At 50.1% G+C, this 27,471-nt stretch overlaps 9 protein-coding genes across 9 annotated transcripts; 4 read left to right on the top strand and 5 right to left on the bottom strand.

Annotated features, from left to right (window-relative positions):
- Window positions 1–450: 450 nt before the first annotated feature.
- Window positions 451–1,224, bottom strand: TRIREDRAFT_69742 (uncharacterized protein; the record flags this gene model as incomplete). Its single annotated transcript, XM_006969237.1, has 1 exon — window positions 451–1,224. The coding sequence occupies one exon, from the start codon at window positions 1,222–1,224 to the stop codon at window positions 451–453; it is 774 nt and encodes a 257-aa protein (XP_006969299.1).
- Window positions 1,225–3,957: 2,733 nt separating this feature from the next.
- TRIREDRAFT_72704 (glycoside hydrolase family 27) lies at window positions 3,958–5,935 on the top strand. The gene has a single exon (XM_006969272.1). It carries the CDS (start codon window positions 4,000–4,002, stop codon window positions 5,872–5,874), a length of 1,875 nt encoding a protein of 624 aa, XP_006969334.1. The 5' UTR covers window positions 3,958–3,999; the 3' UTR covers window positions 5,875–5,935.
- A 108-nt stretch (window positions 5,936–6,043) lies between these two features.
- TRIREDRAFT_69834 (uncharacterized protein) lies at window positions 6,044–7,887 on the bottom strand (the record flags this gene model as incomplete). The annotated part of the gene is made up of 6 exons (XM_006969236.1): window positions 6,044–6,381; window positions 6,445–6,772; window positions 6,838–7,309; window positions 7,369–7,533; window positions 7,586–7,619; window positions 7,689–7,887. The coding sequence occupies 6 exons, from the start codon at window positions 7,885–7,887 to the stop codon at window positions 6,044–6,046; spliced, it is 1,536 nt and encodes a 511-aa protein (XP_006969298.1).
- Window positions 7,888–9,804: 1,917 nt separating this feature from the next.
- On the top strand, window positions 9,805–10,976 carry TRIREDRAFT_111875 (uncharacterized protein; the record flags this gene model as incomplete). The annotated part of the gene is made up of 2 exons (XM_006969271.1): window positions 9,805–9,945; window positions 10,017–10,976. 2 exons carry the CDS (start codon window positions 9,805–9,807, stop codon window positions 10,974–10,976), a joined length of 1,101 nt encoding a protein of 366 aa, XP_006969333.1.
- Window positions 10,977–11,194: 218 nt separating this feature from the next.
- TRIREDRAFT_111874 (uncharacterized protein) lies at window positions 11,195–13,051 on the bottom strand (the record flags this gene model as incomplete). Its single annotated transcript, XM_006969235.1, has 2 exons — window positions 11,195–12,015; window positions 12,049–13,051. The coding sequence occupies 2 exons, from the start codon at window positions 13,049–13,051 to the stop codon at window positions 11,195–11,197; spliced, it is 1,824 nt and encodes a 607-aa protein (XP_006969297.1).
- A 1,965-nt stretch (window positions 13,052–15,016) lies between these two features.
- Window positions 15,017–16,945, bottom strand: TRIREDRAFT_111873 (uncharacterized protein; the record flags this gene model as incomplete). The annotated part of the gene is made up of 5 exons (XM_006969234.1): window positions 15,017–15,072; window positions 15,142–15,452; window positions 15,504–15,839; window positions 15,928–16,551; window positions 16,641–16,945. The coding sequence occupies 5 exons, from the start codon at window positions 16,943–16,945 to the stop codon at window positions 15,017–15,019; spliced, it is 1,632 nt and encodes a 543-aa protein (XP_006969296.1).
- Window positions 16,946–17,196: 251 nt separating this feature from the next.
- TRIREDRAFT_69805 (uncharacterized protein) lies at window positions 17,197–18,180 on the top strand (the record flags this gene model as incomplete). The annotated part of the gene is made up of 2 exons (XM_006969270.1): window positions 17,197–17,229; window positions 17,290–18,180. The coding sequence occupies 2 exons, from the start codon at window positions 17,197–17,199 to the stop codon at window positions 18,178–18,180; spliced, it is 924 nt and encodes a 307-aa protein (XP_006969332.1).
- A 3,130-nt stretch (window positions 18,181–21,310) lies between these two features.
- On the top strand, window positions 21,311–24,031 carry TRIREDRAFT_124002 (peptide transporter; the record flags this gene model as incomplete). Its single annotated transcript, XM_006969269.1, has 6 exons — window positions 21,311–21,705; window positions 21,779–22,738; window positions 22,789–23,052; window positions 23,113–23,290; window positions 23,350–23,639; window positions 23,693–24,031. The coding sequence occupies exons 1-6, from the start codon at window positions 21,373–21,375 to the stop codon at window positions 24,029–24,031; spliced, it is 2,364 nt and encodes a 787-aa protein (XP_006969331.1). The 5' UTR covers window positions 21,311–21,372.
- Window positions 24,032–24,694: 663 nt separating this feature from the next.
- Window positions 24,695–26,838, bottom strand: TRIREDRAFT_69841 (uncharacterized protein; the record flags this gene model as incomplete). Its single annotated transcript, XM_006969233.1, has 3 exons — window positions 24,695–25,373; window positions 25,527–26,491; window positions 26,548–26,838. Coding segments are annotated over 3 exons (1,935 nt in total), but the record flags the coding sequence as incomplete, so codon positions are not given.
- Window positions 26,839–27,471: the final 633 nt, after the last annotated feature.

Raw genomic sequence — 27,471 nt, 5'->3', positions numbered from 1 at the left:
CCGGGGATATGATTCCGTCTGTTGATTCATTAGGCATATCTAGATGTACTTGACTCCTTCATGGTCCTCAGTCGGTAAACGCTAGTGTGACTGCCGTCGAACAGCTACTGTCGTCAATCCAATGTTTTGAATAGAAAACAATAGATTACACAGCCAACAGAAGACATGCCGGCCAACGTTGAGCATAAAGCCTGCGAAGCGGCGATGATAAAGAAGGGATACAGATGTGAGAACATTGAAGACCGGAATTAGAATGGTTCAGTCCCCAGGAGCTGTTACATTCAACATAGCTGTCCAAAGGCCGGTCTCGAAGATTTTTTTTCCATGCACGAGGGAATACTTGCTCATCCATCTTGTATTCAGTTCGAGCTTCAGAAAGAGCGGAGAGTGTCCATATACAGTATTCTCTGAAGGAGTAACAGTGATCCATCGGTGCTCAGATTTCCTCCTCTAGGCCCCCTTCATCTTGCCCACAAAAGATTCCGCAGCTCTCTCGATAAAGTCGGCAGTCTCCTTCGGCTTGCTGAGCATTGGAGAATGACTCGACTTAATCTCCTCGACAACAATATCCGCTCCTTGGTCTTTGGCACCCTGGGCAATGGCCAGTTGCACCTCGATGGGGAAAGTCCTATCGTCCGTCGTGATCAAGTACCTGGTTGGGACATCTTTCCAGCCGGCGTAGACTAGATCTTTTCCTTTGTCTGTGAGTGGCTTCAAGGCCTGTGGCAACAGTCGACTCTGCCAGTATTTGCCTTCTTCTTCTGGGAGATCGTGGTAGAAGAGCTCCCTCGTATCCACTAGAAGCGTGGCAAATCCTGTCTCTGTGTCAGCCTTCCAAAAAGGAGGCGGGGCACCAAGTCCCTCGAGGAAGCCAAGATCCGTAAAACAGTAGCCAGTCGCCATTAATGCAATGCCAATGACGCGTCCAGGTCGCTCACTCGTCGCTTCAGTCAGTCCCTTGATAGCACTGGGACCAAGCATACCGCCGTACGAGTGGACTACGACGACGACATCTCGGCCTTGGGTGGTCTCGGCGAGGATGGACTTTCTGACTGCATCGATATCCTCAAACAGACCCTTGGTCGGGTCATTTTGAGTCGAGGGAAGTGTGATACAGACTGTTTTGTAGCCCCGAGGCTCCAACTCAGCAGTGACTTTGTTCCATGTATCAGCACTGTGCCAAGCGCCAGGGACAAAGACGAGGGTGGGCTTGGAAGAAGACATGGTAGATGGAAAGAATGAGGTTGCTGTACGATTGATAAGTGGTTTTGGAAAGAGCTGGTTGATGAATGGATTGGTTTGTGTTTCTAAGAAGGAATTGTGAGCTCCTTTTTATATGGGTTCGATCGAGTGCCGAGAAGAACTCGTCTAATTTTGGACCCGAGACTTTTTCGTACCGTGATATCTCATCTACCAAACCACCTCCTATTTTGGATCCAGTCGGTTTCATGAGCAAACACCTCACTACATTTCCTATCGTCCAGGTTTACATTGATTCCGCACTGACGTCAAGGTCAATTCTATGCTCGATGGTTAAAGTCTGACTTCATATGACTACGCACCACGCAAACACTTAGTGCTATAAAGCTTCATATATCACACAGCAATTAGACATTACACATCCGGTTTCTACGAGGAACAGCATGCGGCAGCATGAGGCTAACACATCATCTTCAACAATTCACTGGGTAGATGACTGTGTCAGGGTAATCATCCAGCTTCACTTCACCGACAGCAAATGCCACAAAGCCACAAGATCCAAGCGACGTGGGTGAGACGTTTCGGTAAAGGCAGGTCCCGGAATAGACAGCCTTGCTACAAGGTCAGTCGGCATTTCTGAGAAAATCCGGTGCGAGGCTATCTGCTTTATTCCTAGTGTGTCGTTTATCGTATTGCGAGTTTTCCATTTCGCACTTCGGACCTTCTAGCTAGGCCGTAGCGTCGTGAGTCATGCAAGTCAGCTGCCTAGCGAGAATATTTCATCACATTCCAAGACAGTCTCTTGACAACGACATTAAGCCGATTGCGATGCCTACTTTTCCCGAATCGTCTCTTTGGAGAAGTTTCCTCATTAATATCATCGCTTGAAAAGGGGGCAACTGGAGTCTCTTGGTCACGATACAGCGAGGCTCTGATCCCAGCCAGTGCTCGCCATGACACCATCGCGCCAATCGCCGCGTACGCGTGCCTAAGGTAGTATAAAGACTCGCCTAGCCCGTCAAAGTGTTCATGAATGCAGTCTCTTCCATACGCGTCACAACTTTATCTTGACATCTTCGCATTTTGTTATCACTAGAGTCTTGGAATTGATGGTATTGTCAACCACATGGTCAAAGCAAATCCCCTCAGCTTTTTTCATTGCGTGGCTTTGCATTCCGAGAGCTGCATCAAGTCCTTCAGGCTTTTTTCGGAAAAGAATATTGAAAGATTCCGAGATTGTTCCAGATCTGTAGAGTGTTGTGCTGCCTTCTGAACTGCCACCTTTAAAGACAGTTGCAAGAGTGTCGCAAGTCGATTCAACAATGCTCTCCTGGAAGAATCGCGCCATATCGAAACGGCGCACTTATGAAAGAACTTTAGTGCAAGCGCATCAAATGACACCAGAAAGAAGCCAGACTTTTTCCCCACCGTGTCAATTGAGGAACAATCTCCCTCTAGATCAATGATACTGTTGATCTCGGGATGACACATTTCAAAGTCTTCTGGGTTTCCCACCTCTAGGTAGCATATATAACAGCCAAGGATCATATGGTATACGCGGTTCAAGAAGTTACCAGCTCAGCATGTTTCCCACTGTATGCACATTAACCTCCTCCCTGAGCTAGCTAGAACAATTTGACGAACTGAGACATTCACCTCACCTCAAGGTCCCAACGTGATCACCCAGGCTGTCGTTGTCTTTGGAGTAATGTAGGGTATCGAATCGTCTGTCTTCTCCAGCAGAATGCAGTGCACGTAAGAACATTTTCTGCTTGTGACCAGTCCTACCACGAGCCTAAGGTACTATCTAGTTGAGACACAATTAGGTATAACGGCAATTGCAGCCTGTTGAGTCGGAACACGACGGATGAAAATCGCGTTCAATATCTTCTGGAGTTGACAAGAAGCGGTAACCCATTCTGGGCTTCAGTAGGGAAACAATCACAATGTTATCAGTTGATGCACGATGAGGGGCCGCAAAATGTGTCGCCAGACAAAGGGTTGAAACTGGTCTTCTGCAGCGCGAGCTTGACTAGTTATTTACACCCTACATAGCTAGTAGGGGCTGTATGTGTTCGTTTGCACCTCCAAACAACGATCGGACTGTGTAAGCAAGCTTGTCATCCACAGCCGATTGCGTTTCATTCTTCGAGAGGGTCATCTCAATGCAATGATATAAACAGCTAAGGTATCTTCTGCCAGACTACTATGGTGCTTTCCGTTCCATGCCAATACCTCGAGTTGGTTCGGGCTATTGAGATAATGCGGGGAGGTACAGTCAATGGGCAACACGGGCGCACCGAAATACATGCCGAGCAATCGTCCGCGGCACCTGTTCACAGCCTCATGATTTCCCCAGATTTTCGGACCAGGCATGTCGATGACTTGTGCGGAGAAACTTACTCCACACGCAATGCTCGATCCTCGAAACGACGGCAGTCCCACGTTAGAAAAGGCCAGAACGGCATAATGGATGTATCCATCGGATGAGGAAATCGACTATGACGCGAAATAGCCCTCGGGTAATATCCAATTTCCGTCCCTCGACTGTACAATATTACATGTGGTGTATCGCTTCAAGGTTGGGATCCCCGGCCCCGGGAAATTCGCCGCGACAGCGTTGAGCTCTGCCGAGGTGCCGATTGACGTCGAACGTTGAGCATCAGCTGAGGCGGGCTTCGACTGTGCAGATGGCTGCGTATAAGAAGGCGGCCTTTGGTGCCGTGAGACTGGCAGTGAACCTTCATTCGAGCAGCAGACAAGCCAAAGGCGCAAAGCGTTCAGTTACATCGCAGCACAATGTCGCCCAGTGCTGCAGTTCTCATTCCCCTCGCAGCGGCAGTTCTGCTTCGTCCTGTGGTCGGTCAAACGCAATGCGGCGGCAATCTGTACACTCCGGGGACGCTCAACTTCACTCTGGAGTGCTACAATGCGTTTCAGGACTGCGTCGCTCAGTTTGAGGCCAACGCAAGCCAAGTCGACTGCAACGACGGCAAGGGAAACCTGTTCATGCAACAACAGGCCAACTTGGGGGCCTCGCCAGGAAGCCAGAACAACGACGCCATCATTGCCTTTCAGGACATTCGCGATCTCTGTCTGCTCAGCGGTTCAACAACTGCAACGTGGGGATATAGCGACAACCAGTGGTATTGGGCGGCTGCCGAAGATGCCTGCTACACAAACGATCCCACGAGGACCGACGTTGTCAAGACTCACCCGGCGCCGTTTTGCATCCAGAACCGCGACTCTTCACTGCCTGAGTGCTACCCACAGCCGGATGCCACCCCTCCCGGCGGCCCACTCAAGGTCATCAAGACGGCCAAGACGCGAAACGGGTTCAAGTCCTCAGCCCGAGGCTGGAATACCTACGGCGTCCAAGCTCTGGTCAACGGTTCCCAGGTCGTGCCGTCCTTTGCTGGACAGTCGGGTCTGTTCTACACCCAGAAGTTCGTCGAGACTCAGTGTGGAGTTCTTGCCCGACCCGAGTTCAAGAAGGCTGGGTACGATCTCTGCAGCCTTGATTCGGGTTGGCAGGCTACTACCGCCGTTGATCAGCATGGTCGAATCATCTACAACACCACGCGATTCAACCTCCCCGAGCTTGCTTCATGGCTACACAAGAGGGATTTGAAGCTCGGCGTATACATTACCCCTGGCGTGCCATGTCTGGCTCACAACCAAACCATCCTCGGCACCAACATCAAGATCAAGGATGTCTTGAATGGGAACAACGATCAGATCAACTGTGACTTTGACTTCCGCAAAGATGGTGTCCAGCAGTGGCACGATTCCGTCGTCGCACAATGGGCTTCCTGGGGCGTGGACATGCTCAAACTGGACTTTCTGACGCCTGGCTCCCCTTCCAATGGCGCAAACCTCGCGTGTGACAGTTCAGATGCTGTTCGAGCATACCAGAAGGCAATCAAGAAGTCAGGACGAAAAATTCGCCTCGACATCTCGTGGAAGCTTTGCCGCAACGAAACCTGGCTACCTATCTGGAGCGACCTTGCTGAGTCAATGCGCACTGATCAGGATCTCGACAACTACGGCACCAACACTTTGATGGCATGGCAGGTCGGCCAGCGCGCGATTGAGAACTACAGGCAGTACATCGGTTTGCAAGCGCAGAGAAATGTCCCCCTCACGATCTATCCTGATATGGATGCTCTTTTCACGGTCAACCCCGAGCATCTCGCCGGTGTAAACGACACTATTCGCTATACGGTTCAGAACCACTGGCTTGGAGCTGGCGCCAACCTCATCATTGGTGGCGATATGGAGCAGGTCGATGCTCTGGGGCTCAAGCTGACTACCAGCAAGCAATCGATTGATGCGGCAGACTTTTTTGCAAAGTATCCCATGCAGCCTCGTAACCCCGGAACCGGAAGCAACGCCGCCAAGCAGCTCCAGGCCTGGATCGGTGGCCCTTCGGATGACCACGAGGCTTATGTGCTCATTGTCAACTACGGGCCAGACTTGGGGAATGGTGGCTTTTCAACCAAGCTGTATGGAAAGCAGAAAGTGACAGTGTCGTTGAAGGATCTTGGTATCTCTGGCTCCGCCTGGACTTTTACCGACATATGGTCCGGCAAGTCCAGCAGAGTGACTGGGTCCTACTCTGCCTGGCTCACCGAGGGCGAGTCCCAGCTTCTGCGCCTGAAAAGGACTCACTAGTGAACACGAAGACGTATAGAGGTTTCTAGAGTTTAGCGAAGCAATACACTTTATAATCCCTATTATGTAGCAAACCATAGAGCAGCACACAGAGATGGCTCCGCCACGAGCGATACGGCTACACAGTAGAGTGTGACTCCTCTTCCCATGTGACCAGGGAAGATACCATCTATAGCACATATCTGAACATTGGCCCGTAATTCTCGACAGCCAGAACTGGATCGGCTTCTTCGCCTCTCCTTTCCGCCTCTGAAAGCCTCGCCTTCTGCTCCTCGATGGTTCCGTACTTTTTATCCAGCTGCTTGTTCTCCCAAACCAACAAGGTTCGCAGACCGATTACCAGCAGAGTTGTGAAGAACATGAAAGCAGCGCAGATCGACTGACCTTTCACATAGAATGGTCCCTCGCGCGCCGGATATAGCCGGGTGCCCAGCAAAGGACCGCACTGCCCGATGACATTCAGAAGAACGATCCCCGCCCCTCGGCGAGTGTCGCTTCCTTGGTTATCTGCAGAGAACATGGTGAGCAACGGCAAGCTTTTGAGAACGCGAGGCCTCGTGTGAAACTTACTCAGCACCCAGGGAAGAATGTTGGCAATGGAAGGGAAAATACCGCCCGCTGCCATGAAGACGCCGAAATAGCGAGCTCCGACGGACTCGGCCGTTGCCAAGATGACATAGCCAACGCCACCAATTATCGTCAACACGATGAGCATCAGCCCGCGTTGCTGAGTCCGATCGGCAATGTACGGCGTGACGAGAGTAACGAGGAAAGAGAGAAAGAATGGAGGGGCTGTCAAACCCTGGGCAGCCACATCAGAGAAGCCCATCTCTGAGAGAATCGTCGGCAGAAAAACTGGAAGAGAAGCGAAGCTGACGTTACAGCTGAAATACATGAGCTGCGAAAGAGCGATAAGTCAATATCGGAAATCGTTGTGGTGGGATGAGAAGGTCGCCGTCATACACCCGTGAACCAGGCCTTGATATCAATCAGTCCTCTGCCGAAGTCCTTCCAGTCGACTCCGCCTATCCTCCTTGAAGTGCCGGCTTGTCGAACGCTTCGCGCCATTGCTCCCCTCTTCTCATCCTCATCCAAGAACTTGGCCTTTTCTGGAGAATCCGGGAGGTAGAAGAAGGCAACGGCTGCCATGATGATGGTCGGCAGTCCTTCCACGAGAAACAAGACTCTCCATTTTGCGATTGAGGGATGTCCTGAAGTTATGCCGTATGCAAGAGCTCCTGCAAAGGTGTTTGCCAGGGGAGCAGCAGAGAGAAAGACCCCGCATCGAAATCCCAATTCGTGGCGGAGATAGAAGAACGAGAGAAGATATGGGATTCCTGGCCCGTACGCTGCTTCGGCGGCTCCCATGATAAATCTGAGGGCCATTTCGCCTCCCCAGGATTGAACTACTGCCTGTAGAGAGGACACGAGCCCCCTAAGGCCATGACTTTCAGCATCTTGACCACGGCAGCTTCGTAAGAGTAATGTTCATACCAAAGGAAGACGACAAAGGTAGCCCAGATGTGAGGCGGCACGACCTTCCACATTATGCCGAGAAACTCGAACACGATGTACGGGATGTAAAATATCGTGAGTAGCCAGTCGTAGCGGTCTCCAATGAGGTTGAGATCGTCGCTCATTCCAGCAATACGAGCGTTCCTATACAATTTAAATTGTGTTCGCAATCCTGATGACTAGATGTGTTCCATACCCAATATTTGACCGATCAAGGAAGGCCAAAAGGTCTGCCTAACGTGTCAGTACCTAGCTGCAAGTGGCAATACCTAGGTAAGGTAGCAAATGGAATAACACACATAGGGCCATCACCAGCGGAACGAGATTAATGTCCAGTTTACGGACGACTTGCCGCTCCAGATGATGATCGATGGAGAGCGGCTGAGCAGTGCCCTCATTGTGAACGGGCAGCGGATTCTTCTCGACATGGCCTGTTTCCGCAGCCAGATCTAAGTCTGGTTCTTGCGTAGCCTCTGTGTTCGACTTGAAGAGCCTCATCGCGTCCAACAGTGTTTAGAGTAGGATATTGTGTCGCGAAGTCTCCACGAAACCCCGGATTTTATGAGATTTGGGGTTTTGCGGGGTTGGGTCTAAGACATGGACCAGGGAGCTCGTCGAGCGTTTGGTCACCTCTCCCTTGTGGTATGGACACTCCTAAGTCCGGAATGTGGTTGCCGATCCCTGCGAATTACGTTCAATCATGATGTTCTCCAAGCGGCAAAACGGCGACATCGGCACTGTCGCTCCGAGGAAGAGCGGCTCTGTGGATGTTCGGCCTTTTGATCAACCATGACTCAACGCATTACATAGATATCGTGGAACGTTCATAGTGCAAAGAGGCAAGCAGGGAGCTGAGACCGATGGTGTCCCGCGGGGTGTTGTCTGCGAACTGAGTCCGATGTACCTTCGGCGACACAAGTCGATGGTGGTGTTCTCATCACTACCTAATGTTAACACGGCACTGTTTGCGGGAATACGAATATGAGCCAAACCATTGCCGGGGCGGCTAATGCCTACCTAGGGCTACCGTACATCCAGAATCAGTTAGCACAAAAACATTACTTGCATCAACGATTGGATTTGCCGCCGCAGTGTCCTCCCCAATCATCTGCTTTCGTCAGTAATTACTCTTGATCTAGGTACTTGATCTTGCTCACACGTCGCAAATCAGTAGCCTACATCTAACGGGTTCCTAATACCTCAACACAGTAAAAGCTATGCCAAGCTACCTAGGTAATTGGTTGGACGCAAGGTGCTCAAACTTGATGTGAGAACCGTAAGAACAAGAATTTATTCTGTTCCAGGAGCAGCAACAGGAGCCAACAAGCCTGCTTGGCTGACAACTGTAGAGGTGCATTTGGCCATGGTACTACAAGGCTGATGTTCTTGAGATAACAATCGCAAAACATTGGCATGTGCTGCACCAATCATAGCGACCAGCAAGGTTATCATCCCCTGATCGCTTACATATACGAGTAGTAGTACTGTACACTCACATCAACGGATCAGGTACCCGACCTTGCCGCTGCTTCAGTTTCTTGTGACCAATCCTCCGCAACGCATGGCTGCAATTCCTGGGTCTCGCGAAGTCGAATGAAATCATGCCTAGAAAATGTCAAAAGATGCCCGAAGGAGGCGATGAAGAGTATCTGTGAACAGCGACAAGGCAAGCACAATTGCGAAATCACAAACCCAAAATTTAAGCTTAACACTCCGAATTTGGAGATCAATCTATATCTAGCCCTCCGTATCAGCTGCTACGTGCTTCTCTGAAAAATGTTCAAGGGGCTGAACGTGGCCTGCTTATGCATGGATACGAGTGAACCACTATGTGATATCAACTTCCATGAAGACGCGCGTCAAGGCCACGGGGGGGTACCCTCATCTAGGCCAACATATATCACATCACTGTCCTCTGTGTGGGTAGGTAAAAGTAGCTGGTCATCCCTGGAATTTCGTACCAAGTTAGAACCAAGCGATAAGGAGACGCTCTTTGCTTGTTGACAGTACCTTGGATGCTGACAAAACCCTTTAATTCTTTCATTTGCTACACTTGCATGCTGTCATTACAGTTAGAACAAGTGTTCACAACCGTTCGACAGACGCACGGAACGTGGAGGCCACGTAATGGCATGACCTTGCCTTGACTCTTCGTATTCCGTCAACTCGTTTCTTACTTGATACAGGCTGCGCCTCTCCAAATGTGGAATTTAGGCTCTAAATCGACTCTTCGAAAGCGGAAATGGCCGGCAAGTCCCCACCCAAAGGCTCCCAAAGTTTCCGACTTAAAGGCCATTGTCCACAAAACCATCGTCCCTCTTCCACAATCGTTTTCCGTTGGATTTGACAAGGCATTAATCGTTTGTAGTCTGTTCAAACTCTCTAATTCTTGGCCAATTCAAGGAAGCTACTATCATGGCTTCCTCGGCACATACGAGTCCTTTACAATGGCCTCTCTACCACGACGACGAGGTTCACTTTGTTTATGAGGCACCTTGGTGGTCACGTGTGGTGCTGCTCGTCGACTTTGCCATACTTCTTCCCCTATTCCTCATTGTGTGTAACTGACTGTTCCATCACGCCACTCATGACTTCCAAACCGTGCAGCTAACGAGTTGGTGCGACAGTTCAACTACACCTTGCCTCGCGTCTATCCAGTCTTTGCCATCATACAAGACGAGAAACGAGGGGAACACGATGCCATTATTGATCATCATGTAACCAATGGGCGAGAGTCGCGTCACACTTCCGTTGCCAACCCCAGTCGAATCGATTCGTCGTCTCCAGCCGCCATCTATCGACTGTTGGTCGATACCGATGGCTTTCTGGCCAATTTCCGTGGCCTCACCTGCGCTATCCTTCAAGGAGTCGTGACTGCGTTTCCGGTCGCCATAGTCAACCGTTATTGGCGCTGGGGAGGCAGCTTCTTTGTGCGACTCCCTCCTGCGCTGGCAATGGTTCAGTTCAGTACTTTATGGCTGCATCTCATCATCGCTCAACCCAGTAAGCGATCATTCTGGAGACGCTTGCCCCCGTTTAGACGCACCTACGAGGCAACATGGAGAGCCGTCGTCGTTCACTGGGCTTCTGTGGAAGTGACTCGATGGCTGCCCTATTGGCTGGCTACTTATCTGGGCATTGACTGGCCGCGATTCAATCTCCTCATGCCCGACAACATTTACGCTTTCAATATCCAAACAGCAACTGGAGACATCTCACTGTACTCGAAATACGCTCTCGTTATCTTGGTTACCGTCATCGGCTCCATCTGCCTCGTTGTACCCAGCCAAGTCGTTCTGATGCGCATTCAAGCGTCCCTTCTTCCGGTTGAAGATCGCACCATTATCCCCTTCGACAGATCCTTTAATGGCAAAGTAGTGCCCTACACCGTGGGCGGCCGAGGTTATTCCACGATGTCTGACGCGTTCTTTACTTTCACCTGGGCAAGCTGGAAGAATCTGCTTCTTCTTTCCATCAAGATTATCCTCCTATTGTTGGCAATAGTCGGCTTTGTCTCTTTGTTGTTGATTGCTCAATGGGGCATCATCATTAAGCGGACCGTGGAGCCAAACGAGTACAATTACTGAGTTGTATAGGTACGCCGAGTGGCTTCCCAACTCGCGGTATCATGCACCTGTGCTCATCTTTGACCAGATTTTACACGAGGATGGCTTTCGAATAAAGTGAAGGAATCCAATTGGCGTATTATAGCTAAACTAGCTGCTTTCCTCGTCTGTCAGAGTATACCCTATTAGACGGCACAGCTTCCCTAATCCTCATCATCCATCAACCTTTGGCAATGTTTTCAGAGAATGTACACAGGTATTCGGCTGTCGTAGGCATCACCCTTGTCAATCTGAATGTCCTTCTTGTGAAAGTTGTGCAGCTGTAGCCAGTACAGCATTCGAAAAATGAGGGTACACCATATCATGTTGATGTCTCGCTTCACGTTGGGTTCGGAGTCTGCCATTTCCGCACTTGTTTTCTGACTGTATTGGGACCGCTGCTTGTAAACAGTCTGTATCACGTTGTTCCGTATCGATTCGCAGTAAATTTGTGTCAGAAGACGGTGCTTCTCGTCAACAGATGCCGAATCAACATCGCTTATGCTGATGGTGCACCTCCGACCCTCATTGGCAAGTCCAGGACCAGCAAGGTCGTCTGAGCTTGTTTTCTCGTTGAGCATTGCCAGTACTTCTTGGATATGCACTCGGATGACTTGAAAGACCATTCCTATATCAACGTCATCCAAGTAGCGGTCACAAAGCTCGACACCAGCACGCAAGTGCGCGATTCTGTGTGCGGGAGTTGTAGCGCTGGTCTGAGTATTGATGGACCCGTTGGGCGGCCTTTCGGTCTTTTCCGTACTTTGGTCGTAAAAGTTCAGCAGATGTGAGACATGATCGCCCTCGCTGGTGAGACTATGTGCCTCTTCAGCCTCCTTCAGTCGAGAGGCAATGTTGCTGGTCAGGGTAGAAAGAGAGAAGGTATTGGATTCCCAGTAATACGGGGTGGGATTTGGAAGCATTCGAAAACCCGTGTCTTTGATGTGGAAGATCTCACCAACCATTCCCAGAATTTCGAAAGCAACTGCTGTCTGGTCAATATTGTACAAAGAAGATTGTACTATTAGGATATACACACCTGGGAATAGATGACTATGTCGGGAACTGTCGGGGGTCTTCCGAAAGTGGTTGATCGTGTTGTTATCGCAGCCAAACTCCGCCAGTGTATCTGCAATCTCTGCGTAGCCGCCGAGTTGCAAAGTCGCATAATCTTTGTGGTCATCAACGTCGACAAGTTTCTCCCGGTAGAGTATCGTTGGTACCAGTCCGAAGCACAACTTCTTGATATCGTGGGTTGGAATCACACGGTCTTGGCGGAATACCGTGGGTCCTTGTTTTTGGAAGGTAAAGCCGATGCCTAGGTTGTCGACATACGAGCCATATAGGACGTAGCCATTGCCCTGAGCTCGATAGCGGTCGTTGTTCAAATCAAAATTCTTCCAGTGAATTCCAAGCATGGCAGCAATTTCGACCAGATGCGAGATAGTCGTTGTGGCATACGGCTTGGTCAAGCCCTGAGGCATGCTGTCCCAGACGCGTTTCTTCCTCTGCATGCAGACAACCAAGGAGTGAGGGGGGGATGGGTCAAAGGGAGGATGATAGCCCAGCGATTCTTTCTGCCATGCGCGCGAGTCTTTCTCCATCTGATAGATGGTCATCAAGAGATGGCACCACGACGCGTTTTCATTGTCTGCCGTATGCACTGCCTGCTGCTTGTTCTTCTTCTGCTGCTCGTCAAACTCTTCGGTACTCGAGGTATACTTGAGGTTCGCAGGGCTGCCGTCTAGGCGGATAATCTTCCTGTCTTCATCGGGAAAGTCTTCATCGTTTCCTAGGGGTCCTCTGGTGTTTTCTGGCTTTGCCACGAATAACACGGGTGTTTCGAATTGTACCTCGATGCGGAACTCTTTCCAGAGAAGTCGCCTGTGAGAGAACTGCGCCCACTTTCCTATGACAGCCTCCCTGCAAGAAGAGTATCCTGTAGCTGACGCGAAATACTGTTGGAGGGCTTGGAGGATGGCTATAACAAAGGCTAGAATTGAAATGATCAATGCTACAATAGCAAGAATTAGCTCGGTGTAATCCGTGTCAGCCATGGTTCAACGGGAGAGTTTTGCGGGCAGATCTTTCACTCTTCCTTCGCTCATCGGCTCCTCGCCTCGACCCGAGGTGGAAGGGAGGAGTCAAGATGAAAGACTTGTCAAACAAAACGAAGACTGCGAATACCAGTTCCTCCTGTATGCTTGACAGGGGGCATAAGCTCAGCCTCATAAGCTCGCCCCCCCAGTCTCTCGCAGCACTTCATGGCCAATCGATCGGTTTATCTTGCTGCAGATGTACCCACCGACACGTCAAATTTGTCACACTTCGTCTTATTCTGTGGTTGTCACCCCGCTCCAATTGGCAATTCACGCAGGACTCGTTCAGCGGTGAGCATTTCCAAGCTTTGCGTCTTTTGTGCTCTCAGAGAACCAGTCACTATTTGACACAAGTAATCAGGAAACTTTGATCAGATAAAATACAGGTAGCCGGACGGTATGAGGTTGTGGGTCAATCTGTGAGTCCAAGCCGTAGGGCAAAACTGACAGGATCTCGAGACGCCCAATCCTGCCTCACCCTGTAAGCAAGCATCAAGCCAAAGTGCCACCTTCCTTATACTCTATCGCCATTGACGGCACCAATACAAGCTTCTTTCAATCATGTAGCAATCTTTGTCATCTTTCCTCTATACCTGAAACGACAGGTTGGGGAGCAGTGCATGGCAAGGCTCGGCGGCAATTGTTAGATCCACATTGTTTCAGACGAGTAAACATCAAGTCGTCACATCCTTCGACCATGGTCGAACGACTAGAAAAGCAGATGCTAGGTACTGCACTGCTACCGTTTGGTCATCGCTCCGGGTTACTAGCCCCCATTGAGTCAACAGCTGAAGCTCGTGTCTGCCAAGTACATGTATTAGCCTTGCTTCGTTTTATTGTACGGTCACTGATGAGACAACACCTCGTTATTGCCGATGTCTGCGTAATATGACAACTTATAGGCTAGACGACAAATCTGTGAAGTTTATTATAAGTAATCTCCAGTTTTACGAGGCCTGCAAGTGGTGGCTTCGTGCAGAAAACACAATGGCGAGGCTCCTTGGCGGCTGAATTGAAGACTCAAATCCCTTCAAATGTCCTTGTCCTATGCCAACCTAGAGCGCCTTGTAGTTCTTGGATGTAATCGTTGGCTCGGGTCTGAGGCAACACCGTCACAGTCTGTCTGCTTTTAGTGCCACGTTCTTGGAATTCTTCGTTGCAATCATTGCATCGAGGTATTTCGAGGTGACATCTTCCATGGTCAGCACCGGGCTTGCGAATGTTGCCGTCCATTTCGCATGTGAACAGCAAATTTTGAAGTCGCAGCTCGATGTAGAAAAGGCAACTGAGTCGGCCAGGAGCTGCTTTTCTATGACGCCCCTCACGATGACGTTCCCGTTTTCGGCGAACAACGGATTAGCCGACGGCGTGAAGAGAACGGACTCTGACAGTCATTTTAAAGACGTCAAGTTCTTGGATGATCTTCTCGATCATGCCAAGGAAGCGGCGGTGTCGCTTGATCATTACACCGATTCGGCTGCCTAAAAGAAGGACTTTAAACCGAGGGCCCGGCATCTGGATAGGTAACTCGCAGTTTCGGTCATTAAGGAACCCCCAAGATTATTCAGAAGCTTATGGAAACAAAGGATGCCTTCCCGCCATGTTTCGTTCTGGGAAATGAATGCACGTGTTGCAATGGTTTTGGAATGCAGACCAGAGATACTTGGCCTAGAATTCGGCGATATGAATGTCTTTTACTCATGAAGCAACATTGATGTGAGGTCACTGTGCAGAAAGGCGTGACTTATGATCCCAAAACGACACCCATTAACTGGCTGCTCAGCTGTCCGCTCACGAAGTGAATCAATGTCTCGCCAGCCACACCAATTTGCCTAATATCTAAGTATCCCCTGACGCTTGGACTCATTGGAGGTATGCGACCAAAGTGCTATGTTCTCAACGTCGTTTTTCGACATTTCCCACTCATACCCTCTCCAATGCCTTGAAAATTCGGGGAGTTGTATCTTCGTCAAGGAGGGCTATAAAACGACCTAGACAGTACTTTCAATTATGCGCAATTTACCGGAAGGCCCCTGTTATTTGCTTACCTGCAGTCAACCATCTCGTGTTCAACCGATCTAAGAACACCCGGAGGGACTTCAGCATCTGAGTATTCTTTTCGAAATTGAGCTGGTCCCTCAGTCGAACCGTCACAATACTTGCGGCCTTGTACAGCAAGAAATTGACGAACGGCGGGATCCTGTCCAGGTCGTCCTCATCAACAACGAATGAATGTACCATGTCGTATATATCTTCAATCACGGTCGTCATTGGGAGAGCTGCTGTCATCCATTCCTCCTTGATGTTATAATTTAAAGCCTTTGCTTTATCGCATGTGCCATGGATGAGAAGAAGACCACTGCCGAAACGTCAACCCCTACCACGGTCTCCAAGTCCGAATCCTACTCACATATTGCAGACATGGAGGCCACTGGAATATATCCTGGAACCATCCTGTGCTTCTTCCAGTATGACGGTTTTCAGTGATGACAGGGTTCTCACCAGAAGAGCCCCCTCTTCGAGATTGAAGGACATTCGGGGGGTCGGTTCATAGAAAGCCAAGTGAACTTTATCCAGCAGGTTTGTCGCCTCGTAGAGCCTGAGGAACTGCCGTTGAGGAGAGAGGGGGGCAGACAAAAGAACTGGGCAGACGGCGAATGGTAGTTCGGAGTATGGTAGATCAGGGTCCTTGTTGTAAATGCGCCTTGTGACCGGAGGAGTTTCGCCGCACTCAGCAGCAATGTACCTAAACCAATGTTAGATGAAGTAGCCAACTGCCCATGGTTTTCTCCTCAATTGTCACGGATGGCTGTGATATCTTGATGGCCACACACCTGTCTAGAATCTTGATTGCTGCCCACGTAGTCAATTCCTCTACTCGTTCTTGCTCTGTGCGTGGCTTGTATGAGGGGGCTTCCAGGTCCCTGCCTGTCTTCAATGTCTCTGCCGCTCTGACAACTGCACCTATTGATATATAAGCTGCTGGGTAGAAGCCATGAAAGACTTCGAAGGCTACGATGACTAGCCTGGCTTGTACAAGTTCCATGGAATTCATCCCGAGGCCCTCGACCAACGCAATCCAGCTCTTAACTGAGAGGTAAAGATCCATGATTCCAAACTTGTTGGCGTCACCACAACCTTTGGGATTTGGAGCAGTAGAGAAGAGCACAATGCTTAGAGACAGCAAGGTAAAGTCGAGAGCCTTGTCATCCCAGCTGTTAGGCAATTGGGTAACCAGTTTTGATTCTGCAATGATGGGGAACCACGGTCGGATGTTGCGGGAATAGGCCGTCTCAACATCGCTGGGCTTGAGTCCCGACAGCCGTTCCACCACTGCGGCTCTGATATGATCACAAGATAGACCATCGTTCAGGGGGGAGATTGGCTTGATGCCTACTGATGGGCCGGCAGACGAAGACGTAAGGGTGATAGTCTCGTACTGGCATTCATCCTTTCGGCTAGAGTGGTCAAATTATGTCAATACTTAGGATACGCAAACGTATGACTACCTATCATTAGAGAAGCATTTTCCAGAAAGGAAACTAACCGGGTGCAAAGGAGACACTTTGGAAGCACTCTGTCACATTTCCTTTTTGACCGACGGCACCGAAGACAAGCCTTCCTGGAATATGCGGGCTTCTGCCGCGTGTCTCCCAACCGCATCGAAGAATTCGCAGTAATGAGGCGAGAGATAGTCAATTTTGTAATACTGAGTGCGCAAATGTGTCGCGAGTCAAGAGTGAACAGTACGATACCTTGAGCGGAAGATGCGAACGCGAAGAAATATATTGCCTTGGATGCGTAGGCATTAGTAATGAACGGCTGCGGGCAAATGCCGACACATGCGGACATTTCCCCCATTTATTGTCGGACCTGTATCGAAAAAGGCTGCGCGATGAGCGGGATGGGCTCTACGGCGCATCAACACGCTTAACGATGGATAAGGCTGTAAAAGAGAATGAACGCCCATATAGGGGTCGAGCGGGATGAAGAGAATTATTTTAAAGGTCACCCTATGTCGCGAGTTCTACCAGACTCTTTCCAACCATCACTGCCTCATCACATCATACAAGCTGGACTCAACAAGAACATCAGTTATTCCCATGGCTGTCATCAAGAACGTCGCTATCGCTGGTGTGAGAACTCAGGATCTAAGCCCCCTCCGCCGATCGCGTACACTCACACCCATTGTATAGGCTTCTGGTAACATTGGACCGCATGTCCTGAAGGCGCTTCTTGAAGCCAACTTCAACGTTACCGTTCTTACTCGCTCTCAGGCGTCCAAGGACTATGGGGCTAAAGTGAAGGTTGTTGAGGCTGACTTCAACTCGGTCAATTCTCTGACCGCAGCTCTGGAAAACCAGGATGCGGTGATTTCGACTATTGGGAAATCAGGATCGGAAAAGCAGAGGCTTCTCATTGATGCAGCCGTAACTGCCGGGGTCTATCGATTCGTTCCTTCGGAGTTTGGTTCATGCACTACCAGTCCAAAGGTTGCGGATCTTCCATTCTACTCTACCTTGGCCACCGTTCGCAATTATCTCATTGAGAAGGCAGCTTCGAGCGCTTTGACCTATTCTATTGTCGCACCAGGCTGCTTCATGGAGTACCTCTTGGCATTCCCCGCCGCCATTGACTTCAAGAACCACTCCGTCGCCTTCATCGATGGGGGCAATACCAGGGTCAGCGTCACATCGTTAGCAACTTTCGCTCGAGCGGTTGCTGCAGTCTTTGACCACTCAGATGAAACTGAGAATCGTGTGGTCTATGTTTCTGAGGCAATCCTAAGTCAGAGACAGCTACTAGAGCTTGCGAGAAATGTCAACCCCGAGATTCAGTGGACAATCAGAGACATCAAGTCAGCCGACATCTTGAAAGCTGGGCTTGATGCAATAGCCTCTGGTGGCGACGGCTTGCAGGCTTATGGAAACATACTGTTGGCCACTGTTTTCGGTGAAGCATACAGCAGCGCATATGACACCAACGACAACTCACTGCTTGGCGTCGAGGTCATCACCGAAGAGAGGCTCAAGGCTCTAGTCGCTGATCGTCTTGACCAGACGGTTCGGCCGAACACTCCGAACTGAGCATGACCGGCTGGAGAGATTCTGGTACTGGGCCGGTAACACAATTAGCAACATATGCGTCATATACAGCTTCTGTATCTATATCTAAGATTACAATAGAGATGTGTGCTTTTCATGCTCCTATGGCCTTCATCGACACAGGAGATCTGCCAAGAATTGGTTAAGGACGCAATGCCAGAATCTACGCCATGCAGCCACCCCTTTTTGTATGGTACCATTTATACCTCGAAGCAACCCCAGGTTTGAGACCGTGCTTCAAGCATGCCCTTCATGGGCTCGTTACTGTAAAGAGCTAAGTTGAGGCGTCGTCCTCCCACTTTCGCCCCTCAAATGCCCATGCCCATGAGATAGCTTCCAAAGTTGCAAATAATCACTAGGGCATCAATCGAAAGACGATGGTCAGATATTTGGCCATGGGATGATATTGGCCACGTTGAAGGAACATGCCAGGTGTTGAAGGCAAAATGCAGAAACATGTACGCGGCCACTCAAAGCAGTCCAAGGCAATGAAGTCGGTATTCGCTTTGCTATCGACGCATATCTCCATTGGAGATTTCCCCGTCCAAGCGAAACTTGACACCAGACATTGCTCACGTCAGAAAATGTCTATTGAGACAGGAACCGATCTCTACGAACTTGTGCCATACTCTTGACATCAAAGGCTAGCTTGTAATTACATACAAACCCTCACGACAGTTCATTAGTCCCTTCAATAAAAAGCAAATGGCTGTACGCTTCTGTTTGCATGTTTATCCTTACTTCACAATCTCATTATGCATACCATTTTCCCTTTCCCCATTTGCATCATAGTATAGGTAAGTAGAGATTGATACAGGTCATGTTCAGCTTCCCATGCTCAGTGTTCGTGATGTATGCGGGATCTTCTGCTGCCCATGAAGCCACAGAGCACGACCCTCACCTCTCATTATCATGCTTATCTCCCATAAGTAGCCGATTTGCTCTGGTATCGAAGGAAACCAGGATGAAATACTGTTGGATATGACTATTGTTAGCGAACGGCGTACATGTAACTCCTGCTCGTTGTGTGTGGGGAGGCGACATGGCAACACCATCACAAAGGCCGTCTCAGACTATGACCGTTCCTATAGCTCAGATATCTGAGTATTGTACGCCAAGGAATTACACGATAAGGCCAAGCGATTGCGGTATGAAGACACCGCAGCCAATCGAAATGAATGAAATCACCATAGGATCACCTGGATTAGTGTAGGATCTGCCACCCCTGGACAGCAGCATTCGACGTTAGCAGTGAGCCTTCGGGTTGCAAGGGTGTAGGCAAAAATTGGCAAGTATATTCCATAAGGTCGTCAGCTGTCCTCCTACCAAGCTGGTGAAGAACTGTAGACCAACGCTGCGATAGCGACGTGAACAGTCGATTGATCTTGGACTTGTTGCTTGGAAGAGGAAATTATTGTATGTAGAGAAGGTAGAATTCGAAGTTGGGCCCCTTGCTTGAAACCAACAAGATTGTCCTCACATGTCAACATCAGACCGTGCCTCAACCAACACATGATGTGGCTGACAGCCGTTACTAGTTGCAACTCCCAGGGGCTTGTGACATCGTGAAGTAGTTACAAACCGAACATTACCCTTCTGAAGCTTTCTTTCACTTTGTACATACATGGACGGAGTACTGCCCTACCAAAAGTAGTATGTCTTCCGAGCCGGCCTCCCCACCCCGATGTGGTCTGAATGTGTTGACGATGCTTATGTTGGCGCTACTTCCAGATCTTCCGCGGTTTCCTGCAAACAGTCCACAAAGTCCGATAAGGTGTTTCATTCACTCCAATAAGCATCATGCCTAGCTCAACCTTTCATGCAGCTTATCGAATTCTATAAATATGCAGCCATGATCCGAACCAACGCCTCTGGAATCAACCTGGGTCCTCAACACATGATTTGCCTCGTCTCAACAGTAACCCGAAGGTCGGGATCTTTTGATGAGCGAATGAACAGATATCAAAAGTCCTCCGCGGCCCGATAGCACCAACGAACGGGATGACAACTATCCCTAGCGCCCACCAATGTCGTGATACCAGATGGAAGCAAGAGTTCCACGGACAAGATCACTGCTTGGCCATGCTGGTCAGATCGTATCCTGACAAGCCTGACTCTCTTCTTGCAGGGCGTGGCAAGGTGGCAAGGGTCAGACCCAGGCCCGTGTGGCAATTGCGGAGAGATGCAACCCAATGGCGGGAATGCTGCGCTGTTAGCTTGGCGTCCTCATGTGCAAAGACACGATCCAGAGTATCACCGTGGAACCTGAAATGGGAGGACGAATATCCAGTGTAACGCAGCTACTTCACTGTTCTAATGGTCAAGGGCACATCATGAGCACTGGCATGTTCTCTGGAGTGAAATTGTGAATGATGATAGCATGTAGAACCCGGTCCAATCTGACACGCGAGACATTATTGATGATCTTGGCAAAGTAAAGGATGTCATACGTCGTACAGGATAATATCAATAAGTATCCAAGCCATGAATGCCGATTTAGCGGCTCGCTCACCTGTTTGTCCAACGACAGGTCTTTGGGAAGCATCCCCAGAATGGCCCTCCCGCCCTACTTTCTGACCAGCGGCACGTTTGAATCAGATGATGCGGGCAAATATCCGCAAGTGGTGTTCTTGGACATTCCTAGAGATACTCGAACAACGCCTTCCTGGGGGCGAAAGCACCACTCCGGTGGTCACACTGCGTTATCTAAGCGTCCTCGAACGTGATCTTGGTGGTCCAACAGAACGTGCAACAACCTTATCTACGAGCTAGCCTCGGGACCTTTTCCAGCATCTGGCATGGTTACTAGCCTCATGCGGAAAGTCCGTACTCTTTTCGTGGTGGACTTCAAAAGTACCGGCCAAACATGGATGGCTGGTGCTTGGGTGCCATTCTAGATCACTTAGCCTGTTGATTGCATAAACTGTTACCCGGATTACACCACCGGCCAGGACCCCATCGCACTCCGGGAAAACGGTATCATTGCTTGCTTCACGGACCCTTGATATCGCCTCTGGTGAAGGACAAGGCGAGGACATGGAAAGTCATACAAGTATGGAGGCGGACGCTGCCAGATGCCTGGGGGAGAGGGCGCGTGTTCGTGTGTCTCGACGCGGCATCTCATCACCACCCACCGAGTGGATTGCTATCAGCTCAAGGTAGCTCTTGGTCAACATGACGGCCTCACCAGCGGACGACGTGGTTGTAGTCGAGGGCTCGACCCCTAATCATGAGATCTCGGATGAGAAAGTCCAAGTTGACAGCGCTGTCGACCCCGAGAAGAAGGGCGGCTTGGACACTGAGATCAGCATTGCCCCTCCCCTTGACCACGACGACTACGATGAGAAGGACAATGGTAGCGACGATGTGATTATCATCACGGGTGCCGATGCCGCAGCACACTTGCTGCCGCTGCGGGATGACGGCGAGCCTTCCTTGACGTTCCGAAGCATGTTTCTGGCTACATGTCTATCTGCCTTCCAGGCCGTCATGAGCCAGATCTACCAGGTCTGTCTCAACAAAGAGGCATTGTACGCGTATATCAAGCAACCCATAGGCTGACCAGTATTTGCCTTCTTAGTTCAAACCAACTGCTGCTACGATATCTGGAACCTTCATCGTCCTCATCGCCTACTTCATCGGCAACGCCTGGGCGGCATTCCTCCCTCGCGGTGACAAGCTGAAGGCTCGATGGCAAGCCAGGGGAGGCCAAGGAAAGCCACCTCTGTGGATTACCATCGCCACATTCATCAACCCTGGACCCTGGAACCTCAAGGAGCACGCCGTCTGTGCCATCACAGCCACCTCTGCCTCAAACGCCACGGCCAGTATCACAGTCTTCACTGCCCAGGACCTCTTCTACAACTTGCCCTTAAGTGCGTCAACCGTTGTCTTAAGCGTCATCTCCATTGGTCTCTTTGGGTACGGTATTTGTGGTGTCCTGCGCCCCATCTGCGTTTGGCACGTTGAGGCGGTCTACTGGAGCACTCTGCCCACTGTCAAAACTCTCCAGGGGCTTCACTGGCAGAACATCAAGGGCTCCAAACCCCTCCGCTTCTTCTGGTACAGCTTTGTCGGCATGTTCTTCTACGAGTTCTTCCCTGCCTACATCTTCCCTTTTCTGAACTCCATCTCCATCCCGTGCTTGGCCGCCATGCATGCGACGGGGTCAAAGGCTGCCATTCTCACCAACCTCTTCGGCGGTGCTACCAACAACGAAGGGCTGGGGCTCTTCAACTTCTCCTTTGACTGGCAATACATCACCTCCTTCAATACATCTCTCCCTCTCACTTTGCAAGCCCATGCTGCTGCCGGCTTTCTCGCCTGCTATGTTATCATGCTGGCCATCTACTACACGAATTCATGGAACTCCAAGTCCCAGCCATTCATGTCGACACAGCTCCGTGCCGAAAATGGTACAAAGTATCCCGTGTCGGAAGTATTTGTCGGTGGCGTTCTCGACGAGAATGCTCTGCAGAAGTACGGTGTTCCTAAGCTGACTGGAAGCTTCGCGTATGCCATGTTCATGGCCAACGCTGCTGTACGTATTCCTACACTTCCCATGAGTAATGACGGCTAACACATGCTTAGATCGGTGCCCTGGTTGCTCACTGTTTCCTCTTCTGGGGCGGCGATGTCAAGGAGTCTTACAAGAGTGCGAGGAACGGGCGATACGACGACCGCCATCATGAGCATATGGCCAAGCACTACAAAGAGGCCCCCTGGTGGTGGTACATTGCGGTTCTTGTCTTCAGCTTTGTTCTCGGCCTCGTTGTTGTCATCAAGGAGAACATTACCCTCCCCGCATGGGCTTACGTCGTCGCTCTACTTGTCGGAATTTTCATTGCTCCTCTGGTAAATATGCCACTCAGTGAAAATGTTTGCCCCGACCCCGTGGTCTGACATGAATTATAGAGTACCATTCTCTACTCTCGATATGGCAACGGCATTGCCACCAACAATCTGTCCAAGATGTTGGCGGGGTTGATGCTTCCTGGCCGCCCTGTTGGCAACATGTACTTTGCCGCCTGGTCTCACAACGTTATTTCCAACTGCGTCAGCTTGTGCAATGACCTCAAGATGGGAGAATACCGTGTGTTTCAGCGTCCGTGATTACTGATAGAGAGCCTTATTACTGACACATTGCCACAGTCAAGATTCCTCCCCGTGTCATGTTCCTCACTCAGATCTATGGCACAGTTCTCGGCGGATTTGTCAACTATGGTGTCATGATTTCCATCGTCAATGGCAACCGTGATCTCCTTGTCAACAGCAACGGCAACGCTTCATGGAGTGGCGCAACGATCCAGTCGTACAACACCAACGCCGCTTCTTGGGCCCTGGCAAAGTATCTTTACAAGTCTGGCGCTGATTACGAAATGGTGCCTATTGGACTGGCTATTGGTGCTGGACTTGTTGTTCTTCACCGCGCCTTGGTTTACGTGAGTGTTCACCAAATGGCCTTGTTACTCAAGCCTACTGACAATTCGTTTAGTTTGTCCCCAAAATTCGAAGTTTTGACCTTCGCGACATCAACCTGCCCCAGTTCATCCAGTACGCCGGCTACATCCCATATAACCAGTCCCAGACCTGCGTCATCTGGAGCCAGCTTGCTTCTGGTTTCTTCACCCAGTACTACCTCCGAAACTACCGCCCTCGCATCTTCAAGGACTATTCGTACCTAGTCACCGGCGCTTTTGATGGAGCCAGTCTAACGGTGCTCTTTATTCTTTCTTTTGCAGTCTTTGGAGCTGGTGGCCCTGCCACTCCCTTCCCCTCGTGGTGGGGTAACCATGTTGACGGTTACTACGACTTTTGCCCTGTGGCTGAGTAGACGAGGCCAGCCGTCGGTTTTTGCACGGAGCAAGCAGTGCAAACTATCTGTTATCAGTGTTAGCGACATTGTTCACATGTTTTGAGCTATTTCTCGAGCACTTGCTGTAAAGGATGTGGCCAAAGAACAAGACAATAACACTTGATGTGGATTCGCATGGTGCTTCCAAAGATGCCCTAGCTATGTGCCCGAATACTGGGAACTACATTAATTGACGCTTTATGACTAGAGTACTCAAAATATACCCGAGATACTTCCCATGCCATTCTCAGCTACTGCTCATATCCGAATACCAGGGAGATACGTGACTTAATGGGTTCCTGGTGAGGCAGATCCCTGAGATAATCAAATGCAATGAAGAGCCCATAGGATGGATAGAGAATGCGACCCAATGCCTGTTTGTGAATTTAAACGCTCCCAAAGACGTTATAATGTTGTCTTGGCCAATGAAAGTTACCTTGCTCTAACAAAGAAGACTACATGGTCCTGAACAGAGATGTTCATGCCGAATCGCATACCTTCTGCCACCGAAAGGTTCGTATGAAGTGGAAAATCGCCAGGACGAAAACTTCGAAGATACAAACTGACGGCCAGCATCTACCATTGCTTTTAACTGCATCGACCCAGCACAAAATTGTGGGCGTAAAAGCCGCTTGTTATATCTCAGTGCTCGCAGAAATTCCAGTCTGTCCTGTATAGCTCCTCTTCCGTACTATCCTGCTTCACGGATCTTTCATCCATGAGTTCAAGCCGAATCTTCTTGGCTTCCTCCAAGTCAATGGGGAGGCCGTTTCTTGCATGGTCCAAAACGAGCTGCGTCAGCTCATTAGGCAGACGAGCAGCAAGGGTCTGCTTAATACCTGTTTCCCGATCCCACCAATGATGCTGCTGCGGTGCTACATTAGCTGTAGAGAGGACGGGAATCGCGGGATCGACCAGGAAAAGGGCGAGAATTTTGCGGTGGCCTGGCTTTGTCGGGTCCTTGAGGCGAAAGGGTGAGACCCGATGCTGAAGGAGGTTTGGGAAGAACACGGCGCGGGTATCAGCGTCTCCCGTGGAGGGGCTGTTGGTAGTGAGAACGCCTCCAAGGTATTGAAGAGTGTCGCGATTAGCGTTGGGAATAGCAAATGTGCGTTCGATCGAGACATGCTCGCTCTGCTCGTAGTTGAGGTTGACGACCAGCTCTTCACGGTCAGCCGGCGTGCGGAAATCCAGATGGCAGTCTGTAATATTTTCCGAGTCATAGTAGAAGAGCGCCGTGGCACATATACGCTCATTGAGCATTCCCTCCGTATGCCACGATCCGCCTTCGAATTCGGTGGTATCGTTATCGACATATATACTGTGATAGTCGGAAAGATCCAGAGATAAGGCTCGGCCCGCGCTTGATGAGGTTTCGGATTCCGAAGAAGAGGCCTCTGATGTACCTGGTTGGTAAGAAGACCCATCCAGGTCAGGATCGGGCCCCATGGCATTGTGGTCGGCAGCGGTATACCATTCAGCAAGCTCCTGCGAGGCTTCAAATTTAAAGTCAGGATCTTCGGGGGTCAGATGGACGTTGGCAAGCTTGACAATGACTTGAATACGAGGCGCGCCATTGAAGAAGCCGCTCGATTTGACATCCGATGATTTGAGTCGATAATAGCCATCCTCTTCGAACGCAGGCTCCGGTAGGTTCAGCTTGTGAGTCTTAACCAGCCACGCCATATCACGCTTGTATCGATCAGAGCTACGATATTCCACCGTGTAAGGTTCATTCTCATCGCGTATTGGCTCCCCTTCGTCAATCGGACGGTTCCATGGCTTGCACCCATAGGCTAGTCGGCACATCTCCTCTGTTGTGCATTTCGCTCGCGCTTCTCGGGTTTTAAGACGCTGGATCTCAAACTCCTTCGGCCATCGGTAGATCAGGTCCCAAGCAGGCAGTGACTTCTCGATGAATTGTTCAATGATCGGGTATAGATTCGCGTGATCAACTGGATGTAGGTTGTTTATGTAGCTGTCGATCTTGGCAGATTTACCATCCAAAACGACCTCGCATGGCAACCACTGGAACTTGTATGAGAGAGAAGGGACCGGGTCCTCCAACGGCCTTGACCAGTGGCTCCCGGGGCCAGCAATCTCAATGGGCTTTGGTGCTGGGAGAATCGTGCCGACACCGCAGTGGCTCAGCGCATTCGCAAGATTGATTCTCGTATCGAGAAGAACGGGGGTGCGACCGTAGATAAAGGGCCATAGCGACGGGTGGACGAGATCGAGCACTTTGTGCGTACTACCGGGATGCCAATCCTTTTCTTCATCTGGAACGTTTTCCAATACCGCAGCTGCTGAGCGAAGCGAGTCTCGTAAACTCTCCGAAATCAGACTGTCGGATTTGATGACACAAGAAGAATAGTCAAAAATTGGGACAAGACCGGTTTTCTTCACGAGGTCTGCCTTCTTACGCAGCTCATGTATGCACTAATTATTTGATCTGTCAGTGAAGCAGCTTCTATTCAAAAGCAAATCGGACTTACTGCATCTGCCATGGCAGGTGTGAAGTCCGCAAACGTGCGATACTCTTCCCAATTCATCTGGAGAGCCTCTTGCTTCCATTTTTCGGCAGTGTCGGGCATCCAGACTTTCTCCCACCAGAGTGGCTTGTTGGTCAGCTCCTCCATGAATTTTAGCATGCATACTTCCCGTATAAGAAGCGTTGCAGCTTTCCAGTCATATCCATGAACGCCGATCAGCACGGGGAATCGCTCTTCTTCAGGGGGCATATAGCCCAGTGGGAGACCAAAGCCAGGAACTCGAAGGCTTGACAGTGTCTATAAGGTAGGGATCGATTTGATGTCCCAATTAGCAACAACAAGGGTCTATGTGGAAGTTTCGCCTGTGAACGATACAAATAATGCTAGTATGGAAAGATGGGGAGTACCTTGCTCCGTTCTTCGACGGCCCTGGTAGCATCTTCGATTGCTTCATCAATGAGCGGTTCAAGGGCTGCGTTCAGGGAAGCTTCTGAGACGCCCTCGACTTCCTGTGAGCTCTGGAACCATCGCTGAGCATCCCAGACACGGGGTTTTCTGTCTTGCGACTGTACCCAGTCCTTAAATGCCTCGACCTGTTGGTCTGTTGGCACGAATGGAATAGTGTCCATGGTTATGGCCGGTCTTGATGAGTTTGGGAGGAGTTAGAATGTGATATTCGTGCTGCCTGGAGAAGAGATCCGCTCCGCAAAACGGCAAAACGCGCCAAAGGACACGGACTAGCCAGTTCTGCCTAAGGTAGTTGAGCTCCTCCTCTGTTCACGATTTTTTGTCCACGTTTACAGCATCATGATTCGGGAACTTCTACAGAGCTGGATAGTCGAACTAGCTTAGTAACGCTTCATCGATGTGTTTCAATCTCTTTGCCTTGAAGGCTATATATGTCGTTCTGCATCTGTATCGTATGCA

The sequence above is a fragment of the Trichoderma reesei genome, assembly GCF_000167675.1.
Source record: "Trichoderma reesei QM6a unplaced genomic scaffold TRIREscaffold_30, whole genome shotgun sequence".
NCBI lineage: Eukaryota > Fungi > Ascomycota > Sordariomycetes > Hypocreales > Hypocreaceae > Trichoderma > Trichoderma reesei.
Note: the sequence above shows the minus strand (reverse complement) of the source record. Positions and strands in the feature narration are given on the sequence as shown.